The sequence below is a fragment of the Trachypithecus francoisi genome, unplaced genomic scaffold, assembly GCF_009764315.1.
Source record: "Trachypithecus francoisi isolate TF-2019V2 unplaced genomic scaffold, Tfra_2.0 Lachesis_group11, whole genome shotgun sequence".
Classification (NCBI taxonomy): Eukaryota; Metazoa; Chordata; class Mammalia; order Primates; family Cercopithecidae; genus Trachypithecus; species Trachypithecus francoisi.
Window position 1 is genome coordinate 9840491 of NW_022681456.1, and position 26791 is coordinate 9867281.

The 26791-nt window shown below is 47.3% G+C and overlaps 1 protein-coding gene and 1 long non-coding RNA gene across 7 annotated transcripts in view; one reads left to right on the top strand and one right to left on the bottom strand.

Annotated features, from left to right (window-relative positions):
- Positions 1–8337: 8337 nt before the first annotated feature.
- Positions 8338–26791, top strand: part of SBNO1 (strawberry notch homolog 1) — an 84418-nt gene continuing 65964 nt past the window's right edge. For 5 of the 6 annotated variants that reach the window (XM_033220191.1, XM_033220193.1, XM_033220194.1 and 2 more), the window contains exons 1-2: positions 8338–9739; positions 25040–25171. In XM_033220191.1, coding sequence (XP_033076082.1) covers positions 25040–25171 — 132 coding nt within the window. In that variant the 5' untranslated portion in view covers positions 8338–9739. The remainder of the gene's footprint in view (positions 9740–25039; positions 25172–26791) is intronic. The other variant, XM_033220195.1, reaches the window with a different exon arrangement.
- Positions 8654–10576, bottom strand: LOC117089223. The gene is made up of 2 exons (XR_004439510.1): positions 10493–10576; positions 8654–10394 (listed from the first exon to the last, which is right to left on the bottom strand). It is a non-coding gene; the product is annotated as an uncharacterized LOC117089223 (long non-coding RNA).

Here is a 26791-nt window from a genome sequence, read left to right on the forward strand (position 1 = left end):
GGATTAAGGCCAATGACCTCATTTTAGCTTGACTAGATCTATAAAAACATCTCCAAATAAGGTCTCGTTCTGAGGTACTGGGAGTTAGAGCAGAACTTCAACATATGAAATTGTGGGGGACATAATGCAACATATGAAATTGTGGGGGACATAATGCAACCCACAGCAAGAGTGTTAGTAAAAAAAATAATTTTTTTTTTTTTTTTGAGACAGAGTGTTGCTCTTGTTGCCCAGGCTGGAGTGCAGTGGCACGATCTCTGCTCACTGCAACCTCGCCTCCTGAGTTCAAGTGATTCTCCTGCCTCAGCCTCCTGAGTAGCTAGGATTACAGGCATGTGCCACCACGCCCAGGTAATTTTGTATTTTAGTAGAGACAGGATTTCTCCACGTTGGTCAGGCTGGTCTTGACCTCCGGACCTCAGGTGATCTGCCCGCCTCAGCCTCCCAAACTGCTGTGATTACAGGCGTGAGCCACTGTGCGCAGCCTAATTTAGGTATTTTAAGGCCAAATGTGGTGGTTCATACCTGTAATACCAGTGCTTTGGGAGGCTAAAGTGGGAGCATCACTTGAGGCCGGGAATTCAAGATCAGCCTGGGTAACATAGGGAGGCCTTGTCTCCACAAAAAAATTTACAAATTTGAATAGGCACAATCTCATGCCTGTAATCCCAAAGTTTTGGGAGGCTGAGGTGGGCAGATCACTTGACATCAGAAGCTCGAGACCAGACTGGCCAACATGTTGAAACCCCATCTCTATTAAAAATACAAAAATTAGCCGGGTGTGGCTGCGCACGCCTGTAATTCCAGCTACTTGGGACACTGAGGCAGGAGAACTGCCTGAACCTGGGAGGCAGAGGTTGAAGTGAGCCAAGATCGCACCACTGGACTCCAGCCTGGGTGACAAAGTGAGACACTGTCAAAAAAAAAAAAAATTAGCCAGGCATGGTGGCAGGCACCTGTAATCCCAGCTATTCAGGAGGCTGAGGCAGGAGAATCACTTGAGCCCAGGAGGCGGAGGTTGCAGTGTGCTGAGATCATGCCACTGCGCTCCAGAATGGGTGACAGAGTGAGACTCAGTCTTAGAAAGAAAAAAAAAAAGTTTACAAATTAGCCCGATATGGTGGCACATGCCTGTAGTCCCAGTTACTCGGGAAGCTGGGGTTGAAAGGATTGCTTGAGCCTCTGAGTTCAAGGCTGCAGTGAGCCATGATCTCACCACTTATTCCAGCCTGCATGACAGAGCAAGATCCTGTCTCAAAAAAACAAAACAAAATGTTTAGATATTTTAAATGTGACTTAAGGGAAAGTTTACAAACATTAACAGCAATGTTTCCATTATAAAAACATAAAAATCGTCCCTGGGTTTTTTTTTTTTTTTTTTTGAGACAGTCTCGCTCTGTTGCCTGGTGTCATGATCTCGGCCTATTGCAACCTCCGCCTCCCGGGTTCAAGCGATTTTGTGATCTCAGCTACTCTTGCCTCAGTCACCTGAGTAGCTGAGATCACATGTACATGCCACTACACCTGGCTAATATTTGTATTTTTAGTATGTACAGACGGGGTTTCACCATATTGGCCAGGCTGGTCTCTTTTTTTTTTTTTTTTTCTGAGGCGGAGTCTCGCTCTGTCGCCCGGACTGGAGTGCAGTGGCCAGATCTCAGCTCACTGCAAGCTCCGCCTCCCGGGTTTACGCCATTCTCCTGCCTCAGCCTCCCGAGTAGCTGGGACTACAGGCGCCGGCCACCTCGCCCGGCTAGTTTTTGTATTTTTAGTAGAGACGGGGTTTCACCGTGTTAGCCAGGATGGTCTCGATCTCCTGACCTCGTGATCCGCCCGTCTCGGCCTCCCAAAGTGCTGGGATTACAGGCTTGAGCCACTGCGCCCGGCCTCTTTTTTTTTTTTTTTGAGGCAGGGTGTCGAGTAGTTGGGACTACAGGTGCTATGATTGTGCCACTGCGCTCCAGCTCAGCCTGGGCAACAGACAACAGACAGTGGGAATGCCTACTTTCTTGGAACAACTTGAGTTCATATCAGTCCATACTCACAAAAACGTAGATAATCGGGGCCAGTAAAAACCTTTAAAGCTTAATTTAAATTGATAATTGAAGCTTTCAGCATTGTAATTCAGTTAGTATCTGTATTGTTCCGGATTGTTTTGAATTGTAAACAAGGGAAACTCAACTAAATCTGATTCAAGAAAATAAAGGAGGGTATTTTTTATTTATTATTTTTTCAAGATTTCAGGATTTCACTCTGTCACCCAGGCTGGAGTTCACGCAGTGGCACAAAGATGGTTCACTGCAGCATCGACCTCCTGGACTCAAGGGATTCTGTGTCTCAGCCTCCCGAGTAGTTGGGACCATACATGTGTGCCACCATGCCCAGCCAATTTTCTTGATTTTATTTTTGTAGAGATGGCGTCTCACTGTGTTGCCCAGGCTGGTCTCAAATTCCTGCCCTCCTGTCTTGGCCTCCCAAAGTGTTGGGATTACCAGCGTGAGTCACTGCACTCAGCCCCTGGCCTGGTTTTTTTTTTGTTTTGTTTTTTTGAGACTGAGTCTCCCTCTGTTGCCTAGGCTGGAGTGCAGTGGTGCGATCTCAGCTCACTGCAACTTCTGCCTCCAGGTTCAAGCAATTCTCCTGCCTCGGCCTCCCAAGCAGCTGGGATTACAGGAGCCTGCCACCACGCCCAGCTAATTTTTTTGTGTGGGTTTGTTAGTAGAGACGGGGTTTTGCCATGTTGGCCAGGGTGGTCTGGAACTCCTAACCTCAGGTGACCCACCTGCCTTGGCCTCCCAAAGTAGTGGGATTACAGGACTGAGCCACTGTGCCTGGCCTGTATTGACTCTCTCTCTTTCTTCTTTTCTTGTCTTTTTTTTTTTTTGAGACCGAGTCTCCCTCTGTAGCCCAGGCTAGAGTGCGGTGGCACGACCTCGACTCACAGCAGCTTCCGCCTCCTGGGTTCAAGTGATTCTCCTGCCTCACCCTCCCAAGTAGCTGGGATTACAGGTGCCTGCCACCACGCCCGGCTAATTTTTTTTTTTGTTCAAATGGCATCTCACTATGTCACCCAGGCTGGAGTGCAGTGGCGCAATCTAGGTTCACTGCAACCTCCACCCCGCTGGGTTCAAGGGATTCTCCTGCCTTAGCCTCCCGAGTAGCTGGGATTACAGGTGCCTGCCATTGCGCCTGGTTAATTTTTGTATTTTTAGTAAGGACGGGGTTTCATCATCTTGGCCAAGTTAGTCTTGAACTTCTGACCTCGTGATCCACCCGCCTCAGCCTCCCAAAGCACTGGGATTACAGGCGTGAGCCACTGCACCCAGCCAATTTTTTGTATTTTTAGTAGAGACGGGGTTTCACCATGTTGGCTAGGCTGGTCTTGAACTCCCGACCTCAGGTGGTCCACCCGCCTTGGCCTCCCAAAGTGCTGGGATTACAGGCCTGAGCCACCGCGCCCAGTCCAGACTGTATTCACTCGTTTTCTTTTTTCTTTCTTGTATTGACTCGTATATCAAAAAAGTTGTATTGACTCGTATATCAAAAAAGTATATCAAAAAAGGCTGAGCACGGTGTTCCCACCTGTAATCCTAGCACTTTCGGAGGCCAAAGCAGGAGGATCACTTGAGTTCAGAAGTTCGAGACCAGCCTGGGCAACATGGCGAGACTTTATCTCTATAAAAAGAAAACCGGCCGGGCGCGGTGGCTCAAGCCTGTAATCCCAGCACTTTGGGAGGCCGAGACGGGCGGATCACGAGGTCAGGAGATCGAGACCATCCTGGCTAACACGGTGAAACCCCGTCTCTACTAAAAAAATACAAAAAATTAGCCGGGCGAGATGGCGGGCGCCTGTAGTCCCAGCTACTTGGGAGGCTGAGGCGAGAGAATGGCGTAAACCCGGGAGGCGGAGCTTGCAGTGAGCTGAGATCCGGCCACTGCACTCCAGCCTGGGCGACAGAGCGAGACTCCGTCTCAACAAAAAAAAAAAAAACAAACAAACAAAAAAAAAAAACCAAAAAAAATAAAAAGAAAACCAGGGCCAAGCACTGTGGCTCCCACCTGTAATCCTAGCACTTTGGGAGGCCGAGGCGGGTGGATCACCTGAGGTTAGGAGTTCGAGATCAGCCTGATCAACAAGGTAAAACCCCATCTCTACTAAAAACACAAAAATTAGCCAGGCATAATGGCAGGTGCCTGTAGTCCCAGCTACTTGGGAGGCTGAGACAGAGAATTGCTTAAACCCAGGAGGCGAAGGTTGCAGTGAGCTGAGATCATGCCACTGCACTTCCATCTGAGCAATGGAGTGAGACTCCTTCTCAAAAAAAAAAAAAAAAAAAAAAAGAAAAGAAGAAAGAAAAAAAGAAAACCGAAAAACCAAAAAAGCTCCGGGCTAGAAATCGCTTCAGGTTTGACAGGGTCCCAGGACTCAGCAGATGCCATCAGATTCCAGTGCCTCCCCATCCTACCTAAGTCTTTGCCCTGCTGTTCTCGGGGTTGACCTCATTATCAGTGTGGCCTCCTGCCCCACAGGCCCTCTGCCCCAACTTCCCAACACTGTCTTAGCAACTTCAGAGGCAAGTGAGTATCTTTTTCCCTGATATTTTCAATGCAAAGTACTAGAACTGTGACTCACTGGCCTGGCACTAAATCGATCACTATGGCTGTGGATCCAGTATTCTAATCAACTAGACCTGGCTTGCACACTCAATTCTGGAGTGATGTGTATGAGACATGGTTAGCGCTCTCCACACCACATGGACTTTGAGAGAGGGAGATAAAACTAAGATGCGGCTCTCTGAAGAAAGAACCACAGATTCTGGGCAGTCAAAAACAGTAACTGTCTATCACAGTGTTTGCCATCTTGAATAATCCGATAGATGGCTTCAGCCACACACTGGTGCTCTCTGCTGCATTAGACATTGCTGGTGCTAGTGTCTCTGAATTAGAGGGTGGCCTTATGGGGGCTGTGATTGGTCCTGGTGTCTCAGGGAAGGATTTGGCATGATAAGGCTAGTTCAGCGAGTGTGCAGAAAACTGCAAACTGGGTATAGCTGATGCTATTGGACAGAAGTGCAGCTGCCAGGGTGAAGAAGTGTTGCTGGGATGACTACTCCCTTGCATCCATGATATAATCTCTCCTTGATTCTGCTTTGACCTCTTGATTGACCTTTCTCAGGCTCACTGGGTGCTCACTTTTTTTTGGAGTCTCACTCTGTCACCAGGCTGGAGTGCAGTGGTGTGATCTTGGCTGATTGCAATCTCCACCTCCTGGGTTGAAGTGATTCTCCTACCTCAGCCTCCTGAGTACATGGGATTACAGGCACATGCCACCACACCCAGCCAATTTTTGTTATTTTTAGTAAAGACGGGATTTCACCAGGTTGGACAGGATGTTTTCAATCTCTTGATCTCGTGATCCTCCTGTCTTGGCCTCCCAAAGTGCTGGGATACAGGCGTGAGCCACCACACCTGGCCTGGTGCTCACTTCTTTTTTGTTGTTGTTGTTGAGACAGAGTCTTGCTCTGTTGCCCAGGTTGGAGTGCAATGGGGCCATCTCCACTCACCGTAACTTTTGCCATCTGTGTTCAAGCGATTCTCTTGCCTCAGCCTCCCAAGTAGCTGGGATTACAGGCACGTGCCACCATGCCCGGCTAATTTTTGTATTTTTTTTTTTTTTTTTTTGAGACGGAGTCTCGCTCTGTAGCCCAGGCTGGAGCGCAGTGGCCGGATCTCAGCTCACTGCAAGCTCCGCCTCCCGGGTTTACGCCATTCTCCTGCCTCAGCCTCCCAAGTAGCTGGGACTACAGGCGCCCGCCAACTCGCCCGCCTAGTTTTTTGTATTTTTTAGTAGAGACGGGGTTTCGCCGTGTTAGCTAGGTTGGTCTCGATCTCCTGACCTCGCGATCCACCCGTCTCGGCCTCCCAAAGTGCTGGGATTACAGGCTTGAGCCACCGCACCCGGCCTAATTTTTTGTATTTTTTAGTACAGACAGGGTTTCACCATGTTGGCCAGGCTGGTCTCGAACTCTTGACCTTGTGATCCACCCACCTTGGCCTCCGAAAGTGCTGGGATTACAGATATGAGCCACCGCACTTGGCCTGGTTCTCACTTCTTAGACACAGAACCTTAGCTCTGCTTCTGGCTCTCCTCTCTGCATTCTCTCCTAGTTTTTTTTTTTTTTTTTGAGACAAAGTCTCACTCTGTTGCCCAGGCTGGAGTGCAGTGGCATGATCTCGGCTCATTGCAATCTCCACCTCCTGGGTTCAAGTGATTCTCCTACCGTAGCCTCCCAAGTAGTTGGGATTACAGGTGCGCACCACCACACCTGGCTAATTTTTGTATTTTCAGTAGAGACAGGGTTTCACCATGTTGGCAAGGCTGGTCTTGAACTCCTGACCTCAGGTGATCCACGCACCTTTGCCTCCCAAAGTGCCTGGATTACAGGTGTGAACCACCGTGCCCAGCCTATCCTAGTATAGTTTTATCTTATCTCACATTAATATCCATCTGGATCCCCAAGCTGTAGAATTCAATTGCTTCCTAAGTATCTCCACTTGGATGTCCCAAAGGTCCCTCACCCTCAAAATTCCTTACGATTTACTTTGGTGGCCTCTAGTGAACAACACTTCCCACTAGTCATACCCTTGTGTTGCCTTTCCCGAGTCAAATTTGGCTGCCTTGTTGACCAATAGAATGTGGTGTAACATCACTGTCAGTTGCAAGCCTAAGAATTTTTTTTTTTTTTTTCAGACAGAGTTTTGCCAGGCGCAGTGGCTCATGCCTGTACTACCAGCACTTTGGGAGGCTGAGGCAGGTGGATTACCTGAGGTCAGGAGTTTGAGACCAGCCTGGCCAATATGGTGAAACCCCATCTCTACTAAAAATATAAAACTAGCTGGGTGTGGTGGCACACGCCTGTAGTCCCAGCTACTCGGGAGGCTGAGACAGGAGAATTGCTTGAACCTGGGAAGCAGAGGCTGCAGTGAGCCGAGATCGTACCACTGCACTCCAGCCTGGGTGAGATAGAGTGAGATCCCGTCTCAATAAATAAATAAATAAATAAATAAATAAATAAGGCCTGGTGCAGTGGCTCACACCTGTAATCCCAGCACTTTGGGAGGCTGAGGCGGGCAGATCACCTGAGGTCAGGAGTTTGAGACCAGTCTGGCTAACATGGTGAAACCCTGCTTCTACTAAATATACAAAAAATTAGCCGTGCGTCGTGGTGGGCACTCATAATCCCAGCTACTCGGTAGGCTGAGGCAGGAGAATCGCTGGAATCCAGGAGGTGGAGGTTGCAGTGAGCTGAGATCATGCCATTGCAAACCGGCTTGGGCAACAAGAGCAAAACTGTCTCAAAAAAAAAAAAAAAAAAAATTAAAAAAATAGAGTTTCACTTTGTTACCCAGGCTGGAGTGCAGTGGCACGATTATTGCCCCCTGTAGCCTCAAACTTCTTGGCAATCAAGTGATTCTCCTACCTCAGCCTCCTGAGTAGCTGGGACTAGGTATCACACTTGGCTAATTAAAAGGTTTTTGTCGAGGCTGGGCGTGGTGGTTCATGCCTGTAATCCCAGCACTTTGGGAGGCCGAGACAGGCGGATCACGAGGTAGATGGCAACCATCCTGGCTAACATGGTGAAACCACGTCTTTACTAAAAATATAAAAAATTAGCCGGGCGTGGTGGTGGGCGCCTGTAGTCCCAGCTACTCGGGAGGCTGAGGCAGGAGAATGGCGTGAACCCAGGAGGTGGAGCTTTCAGTTAGCGGAGATCATGCCACTGCACTCCAGCCTGGGCAACAGAGCGACACTCCGTCTCAAAACAAAAACAAAAATAAAATAAGTTTTTTGTCGGGACGAGGTTATACTTTGTTACCCAGTCTGGTCTCAAACTCCTGGCTGGCTGAGATCCCCGTTTCAGCCTCCTAAAGTGTTGGGATTAGAGGCGTGAGCCGCCACACCGGGCCTGTGCCTAAAGTTTTTTTTTTTTGTTTGTTTTTTAGACGAATTCTCGCTCTGTCACCCAGGCTGGAGTGCAATGGCACGATCTCCGCTCACTGCAACTTTCGCCTCCTGGGTTCAAGCGATTCTCCTGCCTCAGCCTCCCGAGTAGCTGGGATTACAGGTGCCCGCCACCACGCCCGGCTATATTTTGTACTTTTAGCAGAGATGGGGTTTCACCATGTTGGCCAGGCTGGTCTCGAACTCCTGACCTCAGGTGGTCCGCCCACCTCGGCCTCCCAAAGTGCTGGGATTACAAGCGTGAGCCACTGCACCCGGTCTAAAATATTTTTGTCTTTATAGGTTTTTTCCTATGTGTGTGAGAGGATTAAATGAAATAATGTGATTAGTAAAGCGATTAGTCATCACTTTAAAAATATTTATAAACGTATACATCGATATATAATACATATTTATGTGTACATACACTGAAGTTTCCTATTCTTTCTGTGCCTACTTTTTCCTTTCATTCCCCGAATACTGTCTCTGGAAGAGTTCACACTGTAACCTCCAACTGTTCGAGCTACTTGGTTTGCTTTCAGCACAAGGCTTGTAGGATGCGCAGCCAGTAGGGGGCAAGAATCACCCAGGCGTGCTTATTACCCAAGCAACGGAGTCAAACAGCACTTTCAGAATGACTTTACAAAAGGATTACCAACAAGGTAATATGTTTATTGCGTTAGGTAGCTTAATAAAAACGAAAAAATGAAAACAAGGAAGTAAGAAGCAGTGGGGACAGCCCTACACTTCAGTATTCATTAACTGGGAGCCCCGGTGCGTTGGGCTTGCGGGTAAGTGAGAAGACAGGCGTGGGATGGCCGAGCTCACACGCCTTAGGCTCTGATTCTAGCCGTGGACATGCCGAGGGCTCCGGGTTACTTGCGGTTTTACTGCCAAAAAAGTGCTTTCAGCGAGCCTAACAAGCAATGAATATGTAAACATTTTGTTTCTAGGACTAACTAGGTAACGAAGAGATTTTCCAAGTGACAGAAACGCTGCTAGGTAACTTCCTGGGCCGTAGTTACCCACCCTAGCAGGTTCTGAAAATAGCTCCAGGCCCTTCCTAGCCCGTTTGAAAGCAGGCGCGGGGCGCATGCGCGCGGCCCTCCGGCCGACCTCCCGTAGCCCTGGCACGCGGACCTTCTTCCCGACAGGCGGCGGGGAAAAAAGGGCGGAGAAACAGAATTACCGCGAGCTCTCCGTGAGCGCCGGCGGAAACAGTAGTCATGTGACTCTCCTAGGTGGCCTTCGCCTTCCCCCCTCCCCCTTCTCGGAAACCCGGCCCCCTCACCCCTCGCCCACCCCAGAGCCGCGGTAGTGGACCGTTTGGGTTCCGGAATTCTCTTGGATCCAACAACTGGTACCGGGCCGAGGAGAGCCGGCGGAGTTTGTTTTTGGCGGCGAAAGCTGGGGGGTGGTCAAGATGGGGGGGAATCATCTTCTTTCACCTAGGAGGGAGGCGGGGCGGAGAGAGGCGCAGAGAAGCGGGTGGGGGAGGAGGGAGGAAGTCACGTGAAGGCGCTGCGTGCGCGCGGCGCCTCATCCGTTGCCCCTCCCCCGCCCCTCCCGGCGGGGCGGGGGGGCTGGGGGAGGGGCGTCAAGATGGCGGCGGGGAGGTAGGCAGAGCCGGACGCCGCTGCTGCCGCCGCCACCGCCGCCTCCGCGCCAGTCGCCTCCGGTCCTTCAAACTCGCACCTCCCGGGAGGAGCTGTCCTGGCGCCGGGTCTCGCGGGGAAAGTAAGTGCTTCCCTTGGCCCTTTTCTCCTTCCACACTCCCCCTCCCGGACAGCCTCCCACTCCCACCCTCCTTGGGGGGCCGTGCGGGGCCAGGCTGGGGGGACAGACACCTCGCCCCGGCTTGGGGCCTCCCTCGCCGCTCGCCGCCCCCCGCTGCCGCGCGCTCCGGGGCCCTCGGTGCTTGGTCCCGGCGGCGGCGCCGTTGTGCCCGCTTCCTCCGCTCGTCAGCGCAGGGCCCTGCTGTCGACGCTCATGGGGCTTTCGGGCTCCGGGGAGCCCCGCTGTCCCGGGCCGGAGGCATCCCCCTTGGACCGCGGGGTAGGGTCCGTGCACTCTGACTCCACTGGGTTTGCCCCTTTGGCTTCCGCCTCACAACCCGGGGGCTGCGGGTCCGGGACCCGCGAGGAAAGTAAGGTTCACATCCTTCCCAAGTCTTCTCTCCTGCCCCAGCGTTGCTCCCGGCTCTGGGCGAGGGAGGGAGGCAGGCGACAGGGTCGTCCTTCCTAAATCTGAACCCCACAGTGGCGGTCTCGTGCATGCCCCACTCTTGGGGCGGTAGGGAAGCCGCGGTGGACACGTGCAGGCTCCCTTCACGCCTCTCCCGGCGACTCGCGTAGTTCTGTCTCGGCGGGCGAGCTCGCCTCCCAGACCGTCTCTAAGAATACACACAGAGGGGAACGGCAGTTGGGAATTTGCTTACTTTGAGAGCGTTTGGCATAACGAGCATCCAGAGTTCCCCAAAGCAGTGGATACCGGTGGTTTCCCAGAAGTGGCTTGGGTTCGGTTTAACCGCTGAGGAGATTTGGATGTTCCTAAACCCTTCTGATTGTTTCTTTCCTTACCCTGGCATCTAGCTCCTCCCCTTCCCACCCTTGCTTTGTGCTTCTGTTTGGTTAATGTTTGCGGACCACTAACTTGATCCTCGCACAGAGAAGCTCTTTTCATGTGAGTGCTCCGTTTACTGTGGGAGGCTTTTGTTTTGGGGAGTCGCTGGTTGAGAAACGTGGGAAAAGAACGGGCCAGAAAATGAGAGACAAATAAAGCAACGTTTTTATCCATTGAATTGCGCAGCCAATTGTAAGTGCACCCGGAAGTTTGTACTGAACACGTGTTGAGGGAAGGTTATAAACTGGTCCCCTTTGACCTTTGAAAGTTGGCTATTATCATTTTATGTTGAGTTAAATGTTTCGTATATTCCAGACAGCCAGAATTAGGCATGGAATATGGCTTCTAAAGAGTCAGTCAGCCAGGAGGGTACAGAGAGCTGTCACATCCAGAGTGCCCCAGCAGGAGTTGACTTAACACTTGCAGACAATTCTGTGAGGTGACAGTACAGAGGGATTCTATTTTCCACCATATTTTCTAGCAATCAGAATTGGTTTTCGTAAGCGTGGGGAAAGCTATCATCGTTGAACAGAAAATAGCAGAATTTCCTACTGGTGACTTAAGTGGGACATTAATTTTGCAAGAAAGGGAACATTTTCTCTCATCTTTTAGAGAAGTTGTTTCCAAAATTTTTCCTATGGGAGACTTTACTTTTTTTCTCTGGCTTTTGCATTTTATATTCCATTCCAAGTTTGTTCCATATAATTGGCTTTATAATATTTATGTTATTTTTTAATTTTTGAGACAGGGTCCCCTCTGTTGCTCAAGCTGGAGTGCAGTGACCTGGTCATAGCTCACTGCAGCTTGAACTCTTGGGCTCAAGCAATCGTCCCACTTCAGCCTCCGGAGTAGCTGGGACTACAGATGTGCACCACTACAGCAGCTGATTTTTTAAATTTTTTTGTAGTAAATTTTTTTGTAGAGAGGCGGGGGTCTGACCATGTTGGGAGGCAGCTACTGGCCTCAAGCAATCCTCAGGCCTCCGCTTCCCAAAGTGGTGGGATTACAGTCATGAGCCATAGTGCCTGGCCCCTTCAGAATCTTTTTTTTTTTTTTGAGACGGAGTCTCACTTTGTTACCCAGACAGGAAGGCAGTGGTACGAACTCGGCTCACCGCAACCTCTGCCTCCCGGGTTCAAACGATTTTCCTGCCTCAGTCTCCCTAGTAGCCGGGATTGCAGGCATGTACCACCACACCTGGCTAATTTTTTTTTATATATTTGGCAGAAAGGAGTTTCACCCTGTTGGCCAGGCTGATCTCACACTAGTGACCTCAAGTGATCCTCTCACCTCTGTCTCCCAGAGTGCTGGGATTACAGCTGTGAGCCACCGCCCTTGGCCCCCCATCAGAATCTTTTTTTTTTTTTTCAGGTGGAGTCTTGCTGTGTCGCCCAGGCTGGAGTGCAGTGTCACAGCCTTGGCTCACTGCAGCCTCCGCCTCCCGCGTTTAAGCGATTCTCCTGCCTCAGCCTCCCCAGTAGCTGGGACTACAGGCGTGTGCCACCATGCCCGGCTAATTTTCGTATTTTTAGTAGAGACGGGGTTTCACCATATTGACCAGGCTGGTCTCAAACTCCTGACCTGGTGATCCACCTGCCTTGGCCTCCCAAAGTGCTGGGATTACAAGTGTGAGCCACCGCGCCCGGCCTCAGAATCTTAAATAAAACTTAACTTTAGTTGCTAAAGGGGAGAGACTGAGTTAGTGGCGTACTATTCATTCATTGAATGCGGTTATATGTCAGGCAATTTTGTAATTTTTTTTCCGACTGCGTCGCTCTGTCACCAGGGTGGAGTGCAGCGGTGTGATCTCGGCTCACCGCAACCTCCGCCTCCTGGGTTCAAGCGATTCTCCTGCCTCAGCCTCCTGAGTAGCTGGGATTACAGGCATGAGCCACCATGCCTGGCTAATTTCCTATTTTTAGTAGAGACGGGGTTTCTGCACGTTGGTCAAGCTGTTCTTGAATTCCCGACCTGAGGTGATCCACCCACCTCAGCCTCCCAAATTGGGATTACAGGCGTGAGCCACCGCGCCCAGCCTTTTTAAAAATTTTTTATTTTTTATTTTTTTGAGACAGAGTCTTGCTCTGTCACCCAGGCTGGAGCGCAGTGGTGTGATCTCTGCTCGCTGCAACCTCCGCCACCCAGGTTCAAGCTATTCTCCTGCCTTAGCCCCCCAAGTAGCTGGGATTACAGGCGTGCGCCACCACACCCGGCTAAGTTTTGTTTTTTGTATTTTTGTTTTTTTTTTTTTGAGACGGAGTCTCGCTCTGTCGCCCAGGTTGGAGTGCAGTGGCGCGATCTCCACTCACTGCAAGCTCTGCCGCCTCCCGGGTTCATGCCATTCTCCTGCCTCAGCCTCCCTAGAAGCTGGGACTACAGGCACCTGCCAGCGCGCCCGGCTAATTTTTTTGTATTTTTAGTAGAGACGGGGTTTCACCATATTTGCCAGGATGGTCTTGATCTCCTGACCTCGTGATCCGCCTGCCTCAGCCTCCCAAAGTGCTGGGATTACAGGCGTGAGCCACCGTGCCCGGCTGTTTTTTGTTTTTGAGACAGAGTCTCACTCTGTTGTCCAGGCTGGAGTGCAGTGGCGCTATCTCAGCTCACTGCAAGCTCCGCCTCCTGGGTTCACACCATTCTCCCACCTCAACCTCCTGAGTAGCTGGGACTACAGATGCCTGCCGCCACGCCTGGCTGATTTTTTGTGCTTTTAGTAGAGACAGGGTTTCACAATGTTAGCCAGGATGGTCTCGATCTCCTGACCTCGTGATCCACCCGCCTTGGCCTCTCAAAGTGCTGGGATTACAGGCATGAGCTACTGCGCCCGGCCTAATTTTTGTATTTTTAGTGGAGACGAGGTTTTCACATTTTGGCCAGGATGGTTTCAATCTCTTGACCTTGTGATCTGCCTGCCTCAGCCTGCCAAAGTGCTGGGATTATAGGCATGAGTCTCTGCGCCTGGCCAATTTTTGTATTTTTAATAGGGACAGGACTTCACCATGATGGCCAGAATGGTCTCGATCTGATCCGGTGGTCTGTCCGAGTTGGCCTCCCAAAGTGCTGAGATTACAGGCGTGAGCCACTGTGCCCAGCCTGTATGTTTTAAGTGCCTTGCTGAAAGTACTATTTAAAAAGGGGCAGCGTGCAGATTCATTTTATGCTTTAAAAAGTGGTTTGCCTCGACCGAGCGCAGTGGTGCATGCCTGTAATCCCGCTACTTTGGGGGGCTAAGACTGGTGGATCACGAGATCAGAAGATCCAGACCATCCTGGCTAACAACCCCCGTCTGTTAAAAATGCAAAAAGTTAGATGGGTGTGGTGACCTGCACCTGTAATCCCAGCTACTCAGGAGGCTGAGGTAGGAGAATCACTTGAACCCGAGAGGCAGAGGTTGCAGTGAGCCGAGATTCGGCCACTGCACTCCAGCTTTGTTGACACAGTGAGACTCTGTCTCAAAAGAAAAAAAATAGTGGTTTGTCTCAAAGAGTTTAGCTACAGATATGTTTGGGCATTTCTTAGCATCTAAATTGAGCTTTGATTTGTGACTTACCACCTGTGAAGATGGAGAACACTCAGGACTAGACTTACTGAGTAACCGCACATTCCATGATGCTCTGTAGGTTCCCATGCTTTGCCTTTTTTTTTTTTTTTTTTTTTTTTTTAAGATGGTGTTTCTCTCTTGTCACCCAGGCTGGAGTGCAATGGCGCAACCGTGGCTCACCTGCAAGCTCCGCATCCCAGGTTCAAGGAATTCTCCTGCCTCAGCCTCCCAAGTAGCTGGGATTAACAGGCGCCCACCACTACACCTGACTAATTTTTTTTGTATTTTCAGTAGAGATGGGGTTTCACCATGTTGGCCAGGCTGATGTCAAACTCCTGACCTCAGGTGACCAACTGGCTTGGCCTCCCAAACTGCTGGGATTACAGGATTGAGCCACCATGCCTGGCCAAAGATAATTTAATAAGAGTAATTACTTTTGCATTAAACACCAATTAATAACTGTCTAAAATGATGTAATCCTAAAGTTTTTGCAGTTGTCTTTGTTTTTATATGCTGATTGACAGATCCAATTTGTTGTGGCTTGAACTCACCAAGTAATAAGACAACCTTAGAGATTCCATTGAAATTTCCTTAAATGGAAAGGATGGGCTCTTGAAGATCAGGAATTCTCTTTTACAAATAAGATACGGTATGAAACATAACAAATTAACTTATTTATTGGGAGGCACTATATAGATTAGAGCCATGGTTTTCAAATATTTTTATTGCATCCCGCAGTAAGAAATGTGGTTTACGTTGTGACCTAGTATATATATACACATATAAATATATATATATTTTTTGAGACGGAGTCTCGCTCTGTTGCCCAGTCTGGAGTGCAGGAGTGCAATCTTGGCTCACCGCAACCTCCGCCTCCTGGGTTCAAGTGATTCTCCCACCTCAGCATTTCAAGTAACTGGGATTACAGGTATGCCACCACGCCCAGCTAATTTTTTTGTGTATTTAGTAAAGACGTATATGTATACGTTGACCGGTGTATGTGTTGGCCAGGCTGGTCTCGAACTCCTGGCTTCAAATGACCTCGTCTTGGCCTCCCAAAGTGCTGGGATTACGGGAGTGAGCCACTGCACTCGGCCTATACTGAGATATTTTAAGATGCTGATACAGTAGACTGGGTGCAGTGGCTCATGCCTGTAATCCTGACACTTTGGGAGGCCAAGGCGGGCTGATCACGAGGTCGGGAGATCGAAACCATCCTGGCTAACCCAGTGAAACCCTGTCTCTAGTAAAAATACAAAAAAATTAGCCGGGCATGGTGGTGGGTGCCTATAGTCTCAGCTACTTAGCAGACTAAGGCAGGAGACTCACTTGAACCCGGGAAGCAGAGCTTGCAGTGAGCCAAGATCTCGCTACTGCACTCCAGCCTGGGTGACAGCGAGACTCTGTCTCAAAAAAACAAAACAAAACACTAAATTGATTTGACAACCTGCTAATGTGTTGTGATCAGTAGTTTGAAAAGTACTGGAACAGGGTTGGGAGTACAGGATCTTGGAGTGACTGTGGTGTCAGACCTTCTGAATTTGTAGTTCTATTCCAAGCTCGCTTTGTTGTTACTTTGTTGTATTTCATTTTTCTAAGCCTTAGTTTCTTAAATGTGACAAAGAGATAATGGGTTAGCATTTGATACTCATGGTTGTCTTGAGGGTTAAAAGAAAAAAGCCCAGCCACACATGGGTTGAGCATCCCTAATCTGAATATTCAAAATCTGAGATGTTCAAAATCTGAAACTTGCAGCACTGACATGATGCCACAAGTGGGAAATTCCACTCTTGACCTCACATTAGTGATCACAGTCCAAAATGCAGTCAACACTTTGTGTACGTTTTAAGGTATTGTATAAAATTATCTTCAGGCTATGTCTATCAGGTGTATATGAAGCATTAGTGTATTTTGTGTTTAGATTTGGGTTCCATCTCTAAGATACCTCATTATGTATGTGCAGGTATTCCAAAATACAAAAAACCCTAGGTTACTTCTGGTTCCAAGTTTCAGATACAGGAAGCTCAGCCTATAGTAAAAATCAAGACAATTGATCGTCTGAATTTGACTAGTGATAATCAAGGAAGTTGTTTAATTCCCCCAACTCAATTATTTGTGTATTGCTTTTGTAAGGGACTTTTGTGGCTTTGTATATAATTTGCACATTCTTTTGTAAGTATCTTCTTCCTGCAGGTTTTGCAGTGGGGTACTTGACCAAGCAAGGTCCTGTGAAGGGCAGGTGTTGAAAAGTATACGTTGCATTCTTTGTTGTTTTTGTTTTGTTTGTTTTTGAGATGGAGTCTTGCTCTTTTGCCAGGTTGGAGTGCAGTGGCGCGACCTCAGCTCACTGTAACCTCCACCTTCCGGGTTCAGGCAATTCTCCTGCCTCAGCCTCCCGAGTAGCTGGGACTACAGGCACCCGCCAACATGCCCAGCTAGTTTTTGTATTTTTCGTAGAGATGGAGTTTCATCATGTTGGCCAGGATGGTCTCAATCTCTTGACCTCATGATCTGCCTGCCTCAGCCTCCCAAAGTGCTAGGATTACAGGTGTGAGCCACCATGCCTGGCTGTTTGTTGTTTTGAGATGGAGTCCCACTCTGTCGCCCAGGCTGGAGTGCAATGGCGCAATCTCGGCTCACTGCAACCTTCACCCCCTGCGTTCTGGTGATTCTCCTGCCTCAGCCTCTTATTACAGGTGTGCGCCACCATGCCTGGCTACTTTTTGTATTTTTAGTAGAGATGGGGTTTCACCATGTTGACAGGCTGGTCAGGTTTTGAACTCCTGACCTCAGGTGATCTGCTCATCTTGCCCTCCCAAATTGCTGGGAGTACAGGCATGAGCCACCGTGCCCAGACCAGATTACATTCTTTTAGGTAAAGGAAATTCTTGTAAACTAACTTATTTGTAACAGCTGCTTCTTTCTCCTGGTCTTAAGAGTCTACTGCACACAGTAGACACTTAATATATATTGATGAACTGCATCTCTTAACTGGATCATTATCCTAAAATTCTTTTTTTTTTTTTGGAAACAGAATTTCACTTTTGCTGCCCAGGCTGAAGTGCAGTGTCACGATCTCGGCTCACTGCAACCTCTGCCTCCCAGGTTTAAGTGATTCTCCTGCCTCAGCCTCCCAAGTAGCTGCTATTACAGGCATCCGCCACCACACCCGGCTAATTTTGTATTTCTAGTAGAGATGGGGTTTCTCCATTTGGTCAGGCTGGTCTCGAACTCCCGACCTCAGGTGATCTGCCCACCTCGGCCTCCAAAGTGCTGGGATTACAGGCGTGAGCCACCGTGCCCAACCCCATTATCTTAAAATTCTTAAACTAAATGTCAGTCATATCACAGCTGCATAAAAACACAGATAAAGCTGAATCTTGAATCAGACATGCTTAGCATTCTAAGGAGAAAAAAATCCTCTTTGTTATTAGCTAAGGTGAAGATATTTGCTAAGTGATACTATCTGTGCACATTTTAAAATGTCCACCAGTTTGTTCTAGATTTAATAACTGATTGGTCAAGTTGGATGTGTAGCAGTAACAGTTCTAGATAAAAAGGGACTAGTATTTTATATAATTAATATGAGCAGGGCATGGTGGCTCACGCTTGTAATCCCAGCACTGTGGGAGGCTGAGGCGGATGGATCACTTGAGGTCAGGAGTTTGAGACCAGCCTGGCCAACATGGTAAAACCCGTCTCTACTAAAAATACAAAAAAATTAGCTGGGCGTGGTGGCACGTGCCTGTAATACCAGCTATTCTGGAGTCTGAGGCAGGAGAATTGCTTGAACCCGGCCGGGCATATTCAAGGTTGCAGTGAGCCAAGATGGTGCCATTGCACTCCAGCTTGGGTGGCGGAACGAGACTCCATCTCAAAAAAACAAACAAAAAAACCCAAAGACTAGTATGAAAGTTAATTATTTAATGGATTGCTAACAAAGTTTGTATTCTGGGGAATAAAGTGCTGAATCAGTGATGTGGGAGTAAACATCTTTTTTGGATGAAATACTAATATATATAAAAATGATAGTAGCTAGCTAGTAGTTAACACTTACTCCTGGTATTACATTTACTTGACACAGCAATCCTATGAAGGAAGTTATATTTGTATTATTTTAAGATGAGGAAACTGAGTCAGAGAGGTTCTCACTTGACCATATCATACTACTAGTGGGCAGTGCAGCCAGTATTTGAACCTAGGTATTTTGTCCAACTCCATAATCTCCTCAGCCACTGTGGTGTGCTACTGCTGTTGCGGACATATCCCTCATGTCTGCTCAGAGCTGTGGAGATTCGTTGTAGGTCTGAGCAAGAGGAACCTTGTCCCCCTTGGTAACTTTCTGTGTTGATATTCTGAATGGGAACTGTATCCTTTCATTCTTCTGGTTGGCTGTTGTTTCTCAGTATTCTCTTCCTGCCAAAACTAGCACTTAAGTTTTTCTCTACTGCTGTAGCTTTGTGTCTTATTTATCATAGAAGTTTTCAGAGGTGTACTATTTTGAAATAGGTCATGTTTTCAAATGCATTTGTTTATTTTTCATTTTTGGGGCACAAGGTCTCACTCTGTCACCCAGCCTGGAATGCAGTGCCATGAACATGCCTCACTGCAGCTTCAACCTATTAGGCTCAAGGGATCCTCTTGTCTCAGCCTTCCAAGTAGCTGGGGCCACAGCCACATGTCACTGCGCCCAGCTAATTTTTCGAGGTTTGTTTTTAGTTATTTTTTTGAGACGGAGTCTCACTCTGTCACCCAGGCTGGAGTGCAGTGGTGTGATCTTGGCTCACTGCAACCTCCGCCTCCTCGGTTCAAGCAATTCTCCTGCCTCAGCCTCCTGAAATGCTGGGATTACAGGCGCCCACCACCACGCCTGGCTATTTTTTGTATTTTTAGAGGAGACGGAGTTTTACCACGTTGGCCAGGATAGTCTCAAACTCATGACCTCAGGTGAGCCACCGTGCCCAGCATTTTAAAATTTTTATTATTTTTTATTTATTTTTAAGAAACAGGGTCTCAGCCGGGCATGGTGGCTTATGCTTGTAATCCCAGCACTTTGGGAGGCTGAGGCGGGCGGATCACGAGGTCAGCAGATTGAGACCATCCTGGCCAACACGGTGAAACCCTGTCTCTACTAGAAGTACAAAAATTAGCTGGGCGTGGTGGTGTGGGCCTGTAGTCCCAGCCACTTGGGAGGGTGAGGCAGGAGAATTGCTTGAACCTGGGAGGCAGAGGGTGCAGTGAACTGAGATCGCGCCACTGCACTCCAGCCTGGGCGACAGAGCAAGACTCCGTCTCAAAAAAAAAAAAAAGAAAAACGGTCTCCCTTTGTTGCCCAGACTGGTTTCAAACTTCTGGACTGAAGTGATCCTCCTTCCTTAGCCTCCCAAAGTGCTCGGATTATAGGTGTGAGTCACCACACCCAGCTTTCACATGTATTTATCATAAAAATTGAACTCTTTTTTTGGTCCATTGTTTGAGAGAGAGAGACCTTCTGTAGTTAGTAACTTGGGTTTGTTAGACTGCTCCATGGTAAATGTCATCTGAGGTCTATGAACTCCTTTGTAGACACACTAGCACAGTTCTCTTGTACCTCACAGTATTTGCATTTATATTGTGCTTTGTGGCTTCAGAGTGAAAATGTTTTTCCTCTTGTGAACAGGTCTTATTGGTAGAATGAGGAGGAGATTGGCTAATATGTTTTTAAGGGCTCTCAGCTTGAGCACCAAAATTCTGTGAGTCTGTAATAGTTTCAGAGTGGAAATATGATTAAATACTAAGGGTTTTTGCCTAATGGAGTTAGAGAATGGGATAGATGTTCTCTCTCTATCCCTTTTTCCTCCTTCACTCTGCAAAAAAAGAACAAATAGAGAATTTGTGCCTGTTTGGCTGAGAAATGATCCCTAGTATTCCATTTATGTATAAGATGTATATTAAGATTAAAATCTCTTTCATTAATAGCTTGTAAAAGACAGTGTCTTTTACAGACATTGTTATTCCCAGGTCATTCATCAGATTAGAGGGTCTTCAACTGTTATTTATTTTAATTGACCAGTAAAAATTATCTATATGGTGAACAACATATTTACGTATATATACATATACATTTTGGAATGGCTAAGTCAAATTGTGATTCCTACGAGTGAGTTCTAAGCTGGTCACTGATAGTTATTTGTAACCATTGCTATCTTTCTTACATGAACATCAAAAAGTTTCTCAGTAAAATTTTTTTGTACTTAAATGGTCATTGTTAAGAAAACATATTTCAGGCCGGGCGTGGTGGCTCAAGCCTGTAATCCCAGCACTTTGGGAGCCCGAGATGGGCGGATCACGAGGTCAGGAGATGAAGACGATCCTGGCTAACACGGTGAAACCCCGTCTCTACTAAAAATACAAAAAAAAAAAAAACTTAGCTGGGCGAGGTGGCGGGCGCCTGTAGTCCCAGCTACTCCGGAGGCTGAGGGAGGAGAATGGCGTAAACTCGGGAGGCGGAGCTTGCAGTGAGCTGCGATCCAGCCACTGTACTCCAGTCTGGGCGACAAAACAAGACTCCGTCTCAAAAAAAAAAAAAAAAAAGAAAACATAATTCAGAAAACTCTCATGAACTAATACTTTGCAGTGAATATGCATTTCATTAATGGCATCTCTACACTTTTGAATATTATTAGATAGGGCTTGTATAGTTCATGAACTGATGGATCCCGTGGCCTGCAGGGGCTCTATGTCTGTAGTTTTGGAAGTCACTGGATTAAAACAATGTACTTCTGTTTCAAATATAAATAAATCGTTTCCAGTTTTTGTTTTAAAGAGATGACATTTTGATAGTCTCCAGAGTTCTATTAATCTGGGTCAAGATTATCTGTAGCCAGTGGGCCAAGACTGTATTTTGGTCTCAATGAAGTATTTTATGATTGAAAATGTTAAAAGCATTGATTTAGAGCTCTAGGTACTTGTTCATATTATGCAGTAGGATAATTTGTAAAAGTACGGTCAAATGCGTGTATATCAGAAAAATTAGTTAACTTGGTCTTTTTTGAATCATAAGTCATCAGGCAAACAACTTTATTTGAAATCTATATTGGGACATTTCTCCTGTTTCCTCTGTCATTTAGTTCATGTTATTTATATCTTGCTGTCTAATACTTTATCCCCCCTCCAATTTTAATTTCAATCTGGCGTTTATTCTGAAATAATGAAATAGCGTAGTTTACCAACATCAACTTCATCTACTCATTGGAAGGAAAACTTCATGGACTTTGGGAGTTTGAACTATCTAGTTTCTAATCTTCTACCACTCCCTGCGTGAGTGAACTTCGATAGATAATTTAAGTTTTCTGACCCTCAGTTTCAGCTCTTAAATTATATTACCGATCTCACTCAGGGTTGTTTTGGGCTTGAGTATGATAATGTTTATGAAGAATTTAACACTGTGTTAGGCTTGTTTCCTTCCTTCCTCACTCCCTGCCCAAAATGGTTTTCTTCCTTAGGTTGCTTTTCCTTTTTCTGGAAAATTCTGGAGAAATCTCCTTTGGAAGGCTGGGCATGGTGGCGCACACCTGTGATCCTAGAGCTTTGGGAGGCCGAGGCGGGCGGACTGCCTGAGCCCAGGAGTTTGAGACCAGCCTGGGCAACACGGTGAAACTCCATCTCTACTAAAATACAAGAAATTAGCCAGGCATAGTGGCGGGCGGCTGTAGTCCAGTTACTCAAGAGGCTGAGGCAGGAGCATTGCTTGAACCTGGAAGGCGGAGTTTGCAATGAGCCGAGATCGCATCGCTGCACTCCAGCCTGGGAGACAGAGGGAGACTCTGTCTCCAAAAAATCTCCTTTGGGGTATCTGCTCTTCCTCCCACACTTTTACACAGTGGTCTGCCCTCAGTTTCATTCTGGATATCTGGTTTTCACCTTAAACTCACTCATGTTTCCATTAGAACATCTGTCTAAATGATACACAAACGTAGGTGACATAGACACAGTAGAGGATTTCTTTGTTAAATGCTTTCACCTGAAGCAGTTATTACGTGCTAGAAGTCATGCTTGGGCCAGGCACAGTGGCTCACGGCCTGTAATCCCAGCACTTAGGGAGGCCAAGGTGGGTAGTTCACCTGCGGTCAGGAGTTCGAGACCAGCCTGGCCAACATCGTGAAACCCTGTCTTTACTAAAAAATACAAGAATTGCCGGGCGCAGTGGCTCACGCCTGTAATCCCAGCACTTTGGGAGGCCGAGGTGGGCGGATCACGAGGTCAGGAGATCGAGACGATCCTGGCTAACACAGTGAAACCCCGTCTCTACTAAAAATACAAAAAATTAGCCGGGCGTGGTGGTGCGCACCTGTCGTCCCAGCTACTTGGAGGCTGAGGCAGGAGAATGGCGTGAACCCGGGAGGTGGAGCTTGCAGTGAGCTGAGATGGTGCCACTGCACTCCAGTCTAGGCAACAAAGCGAGACTCCGTCTCAAAAAAAAAAAAAAAATACAAAAATTAACCAGGCGTGTTGGCGGGCACTACTTGGGAGGGTGAGGCAGGAGCATCAGCCCAGGAGGCAGAGGTTGCAGTGAGCGGAGACCGTGCCATTGTACTCCCCCTTGGGCAACAAGAGCGAAACTGCGTAGTCATGCTCATTGTGCTCTTGGCTAATGCCATTTTTGTAGGACATCACGAAACACTGACATTTAATTTTATCACAGTCAGAACAAATGGACTAGCTGAAAATCAGTATATTTATGTAATGTGAAATTAGTTTTCTGAGAAGAGTACAGAATTTTCATAAGTATGTTTGTATATGTAAATTGGTTATTTCAGAGAAATTAATGAGAAAAGTTAAAATTTAGAAAGCTCTTTTTCCCCCCTATAAAATGGGGAAAAATCCATGGCAGCAGAATACTTTAGTCTGGCCCCTGAGATTATAGTTGGAAAAACCTCCAAACTAAAATCTGTCTACTTTAAATTGGCTTTAGTCCCTCCCCAACCCCCTGCCCCCCTCAAACTCCATAGAATTCATCCTTCAAGTCTTCCAGGCTCAACGTTTTTTTTTTCTTTTCTCTTGTCTTAGATCTAACCATTCATCAGCTCATACTTTTTCTCTGGTGTGCTTCATATTCTCGCTTCCATTTTGAGTATTTAAGCTAAATCTGATGGATTTAGCTCCCTAAGTATCTTGGATTCCATTTCCGCTTCTCTCTGCCCCATACAGTTATAATACATCTCTCTCATGGTCAGCTGTGGCAGTTTCCCAAGATGTCTTTCTACTCCAGGTCTTGTTCTGCCCCCTCTTAGTTTGTTTCCACATTGCTGTTGACAAATCTTTCTATTTTCTTCTTTCTTTACTGAGTTGGGCGGGGGCGTCTTACTCTGTAGCCCAGGCTGGAGTGCAGTAGTGCCATCACAGCTCCCTGCTGTCTCCAATTCCTGGGCTCAGGTTCCTCCCAAGTGGCTGGGACTACAGGCCTGCACCACCACACTTGGCTAATTAAAAAAATTTTTTTAAAATTAGATTTGGGGTCTCCAGGCAGGTCTTGAACTCCTGGCCTCAAGCTAACCTCCTGTACCTCCACTTTGGTGCTGGGATTACAGACTTGAGCCACAGTGCCCCGATGAGTAATCTTTCTTTTTTTTTTTTTTTTTATGAGTAATCTTTCTAAGTCACAAATCTACTGTGTCAAGTAGTCTTCAATCAGAAAACTTGTTAGTAATCCCTGTTTCCCACAGGAGCAAGTGGACTCTCCGCCGTGCCGTACAAAGCTGTAGGTGATACTTCATCTCTTGCCATTTCCTACCTGAGACCCATACTTCTGTTCTGAGCTTCCATACCGTAGCCATGTTGAATTAACTCCAGAGGTTTTCTCTTTTCTTTTCTTTTTTTTTTTTTCTTTTGAGATGCAGTCTCGCTCTGTCACCCAGGCTGGAGTGCAGTGGTACAATCTTGGCTCACTGCAACCTCCACCTCTTGGTTCAAGCGATTTTTCCTGCCTCAGCCTCCAGAGAAGCTGGGATTACAGGCACCCGCCAGTACGTGTGGCTAATTTTTGTATTTTTGGTAGAGGCAAGTTTTCACCATTTTGGCCAGGCTGGTCTCAAACTTCTGAACTCAGGTGATCCACCTGGCTTGGCCTCCCAGTGTGCTGGGATTACAGGTGTGAGCCATTGCACCTGGCCTCCAGCCATAGTTGTTTTTTTTTTTTTTTTTTGAGACAGAGTCTGGTTCTGTCACCCAGGCCGGAGTGCAGTGGCGTGATCTCGGCTCACCGCAAGCTCCACCTCCCGGGTTCACACCATTCTCCTGCCTCAGCCTCCCGAGTGCCTGGGACTACAGGTGCCCGCCACCACGCCTGGCCAATTTTTCTATTTTTAGTAGAAACAGGGTTTCACCATGTTAACCAGGATGGTCTCGATCTCCTGACCTTGTGATCCACCTGCCTCAGCCTCCTGAAGTGCTGGGATTACAGGCGTGAGCCACGTGCCCTGCCGCCTCCAGCCATAGTTTTTAAAGCATGTCAAATTCTTTCATGCCTCTATGTTTTGAATGCATAGTCCAGAGGATCCTGGTCCACCTGATGATTCCCTGAGGCTCTGCTGCTTTGTCATCTTTATAACATCTCTGCTTCCACAAAGTTCATTATTTCCTTCTCTGTTCCCGTAGCCTTTTGTAGACATATACTCATGCTGTGATTTATGTACTTCTTTATCCTTTCTATTTTTGAGTGAGCTTGGGATCCAAGACTATTTCTCTTTTATCCTCTTTGCCTGACACATGGCAGGTTCTTCATTAATATTGAATGAATGGGTCTAGTAGAGATTGTTGGATTGTTTATATTTAGAGGGGAGTTAATATTTGTCATTTTTGTTTTTTATGTTAATATTTAATATTTCATTTTAAAGATGGTGGAACCAGGGCAAGATTTACTGCTTGCTGCTTTGAGTGAGAGTGGAATTAGTCCGAATGACCTCTTTGATATTGATGGTGGAGATGCAGGGCTTGCAACTCCAATGCCTACCCCGTCAGTTCAGCAGGTAAGAGTTTTCCAAAGCCTCTCTTTCTTGGCGATTTCTGCTTACAGTACTTTTTTTTCTTTTTTTTTTTTGAGATAGTCTCACTCTGTGGCCCAGACTGGAGTGCAGTGGTGCAATCATGGCTCGACCTCCCAGGCCCAAGCAATCCTTCTGCCTCAGCCCCTTAAGTAGCTGGGACTATAGGCACACGCCACCACGCCCAGCTAATTTTTTGTCTTTTTTGTAGAGACAGCATTTGCCATGTTGCCCCAGGCTGGCCTTGAACTCCTGAGCTCAAGCGATTGCCCACCTCAGCCTCCCAAAGTGTTGGGATTACAGGTGCGAGCCAAGCTCGGCCCAATTTTAAATATACTTGTGAAGCCTTAATTTTAGATACATGTGTTAATTTTTTTTTTTGGAGACAGAGTCTCACTCTGTTGCGCAGGCTGGAGTGCAGTGGTGCCATCTCGGCTCACTGCGACCTCTCCCTCCTGGGTTCAGAATTCTCTTGCCTCAGCCTCCTGAGTAGTTGGGATTATAGGCGTGGGCCACCATGCCCGGCTAATTTTTGTATTTTCAGTAGAGATGGGGTTTTACCATGTTGTTCAGGCTGGTCTTGAACTCCTGACCTTGTGATCTGCCTGCCTCAGCCTCCCAAAGTGCTGGGATTACAGGTGTGAGCCACTGTGCCCGGCTGAATGTTATTTTTATGTTGATACTCACTTTGATTTATGAGGCAAAAAATAACACTTTTTCTGCTTTGATATTATAAATGTACAGACAGTGTAAGAGATGTTTAGTGTTCTTGTGGGAGTATCTTTAATTTCCTTAATAGTTGTTTAATTATTTAGGGATATTCTTCTGTGACTTCACCATATACATTCTCTGAAAGCAAAAATGTAAGATTCTGGCTGGGCACGGTGTCTCATGCCAGTAATCCCAGCACTTAGGGAGGCTGAGACTGAAGGATTGCTTGAGCCCAGGAATTTGAGACCAGCCTGGGCAATGTAGTGAGACCTTGTCTCTACAAAAGTTAAATAAAATTAGCTGGCCGTAGTTGTGTGTGCTTGATGTCCCAGCTACCCAGGAGGCTAAGGTGGGAGGATCGCTTGAGCTCAGGAGTTTGAGGCTGTTGTGAGTTGTTATCGTGCCACTGTACTTTAGCCTGGGTGTGATACAGCAAGACCTTGTTTCTGAAAAATAAAAAAATAGACTGGTCCGAGTTCAGTGTTGTTTATAGCTAATTGATCACAGCCAGTTACAGATTTCTTCTCCTCTACTCCCACCTGACTAACCTTAAAAAAAAAAAGACTAAAAAAAATTTTTGTTTTTTGTTTTTGAGACAGAGTCTCACTCTGTCACCCAGGCTGGAGTGCAGTGGCACGATCTTGGCTTACTGCAACCTCCAACTCTCAGGTTCAAGCAGTTCTCCTGCCTCAGCCCCCCGAGTAGCTGGGATTACAGGTGCCTGCCTCCACGCCTGGCTAATGTTTTTATTTTTTGTTTTATTTATATATTTATTTTTTTGAGACTGAGTCTCCCTCTGTCGCCTAGGCCGGAATGCAGTGGCACGATCTCCACTCACTGCAAGCTCTGCCTCCCAGGTTCATGCCATTCTCCTGCTTTAGCCTCCTGAGTGGC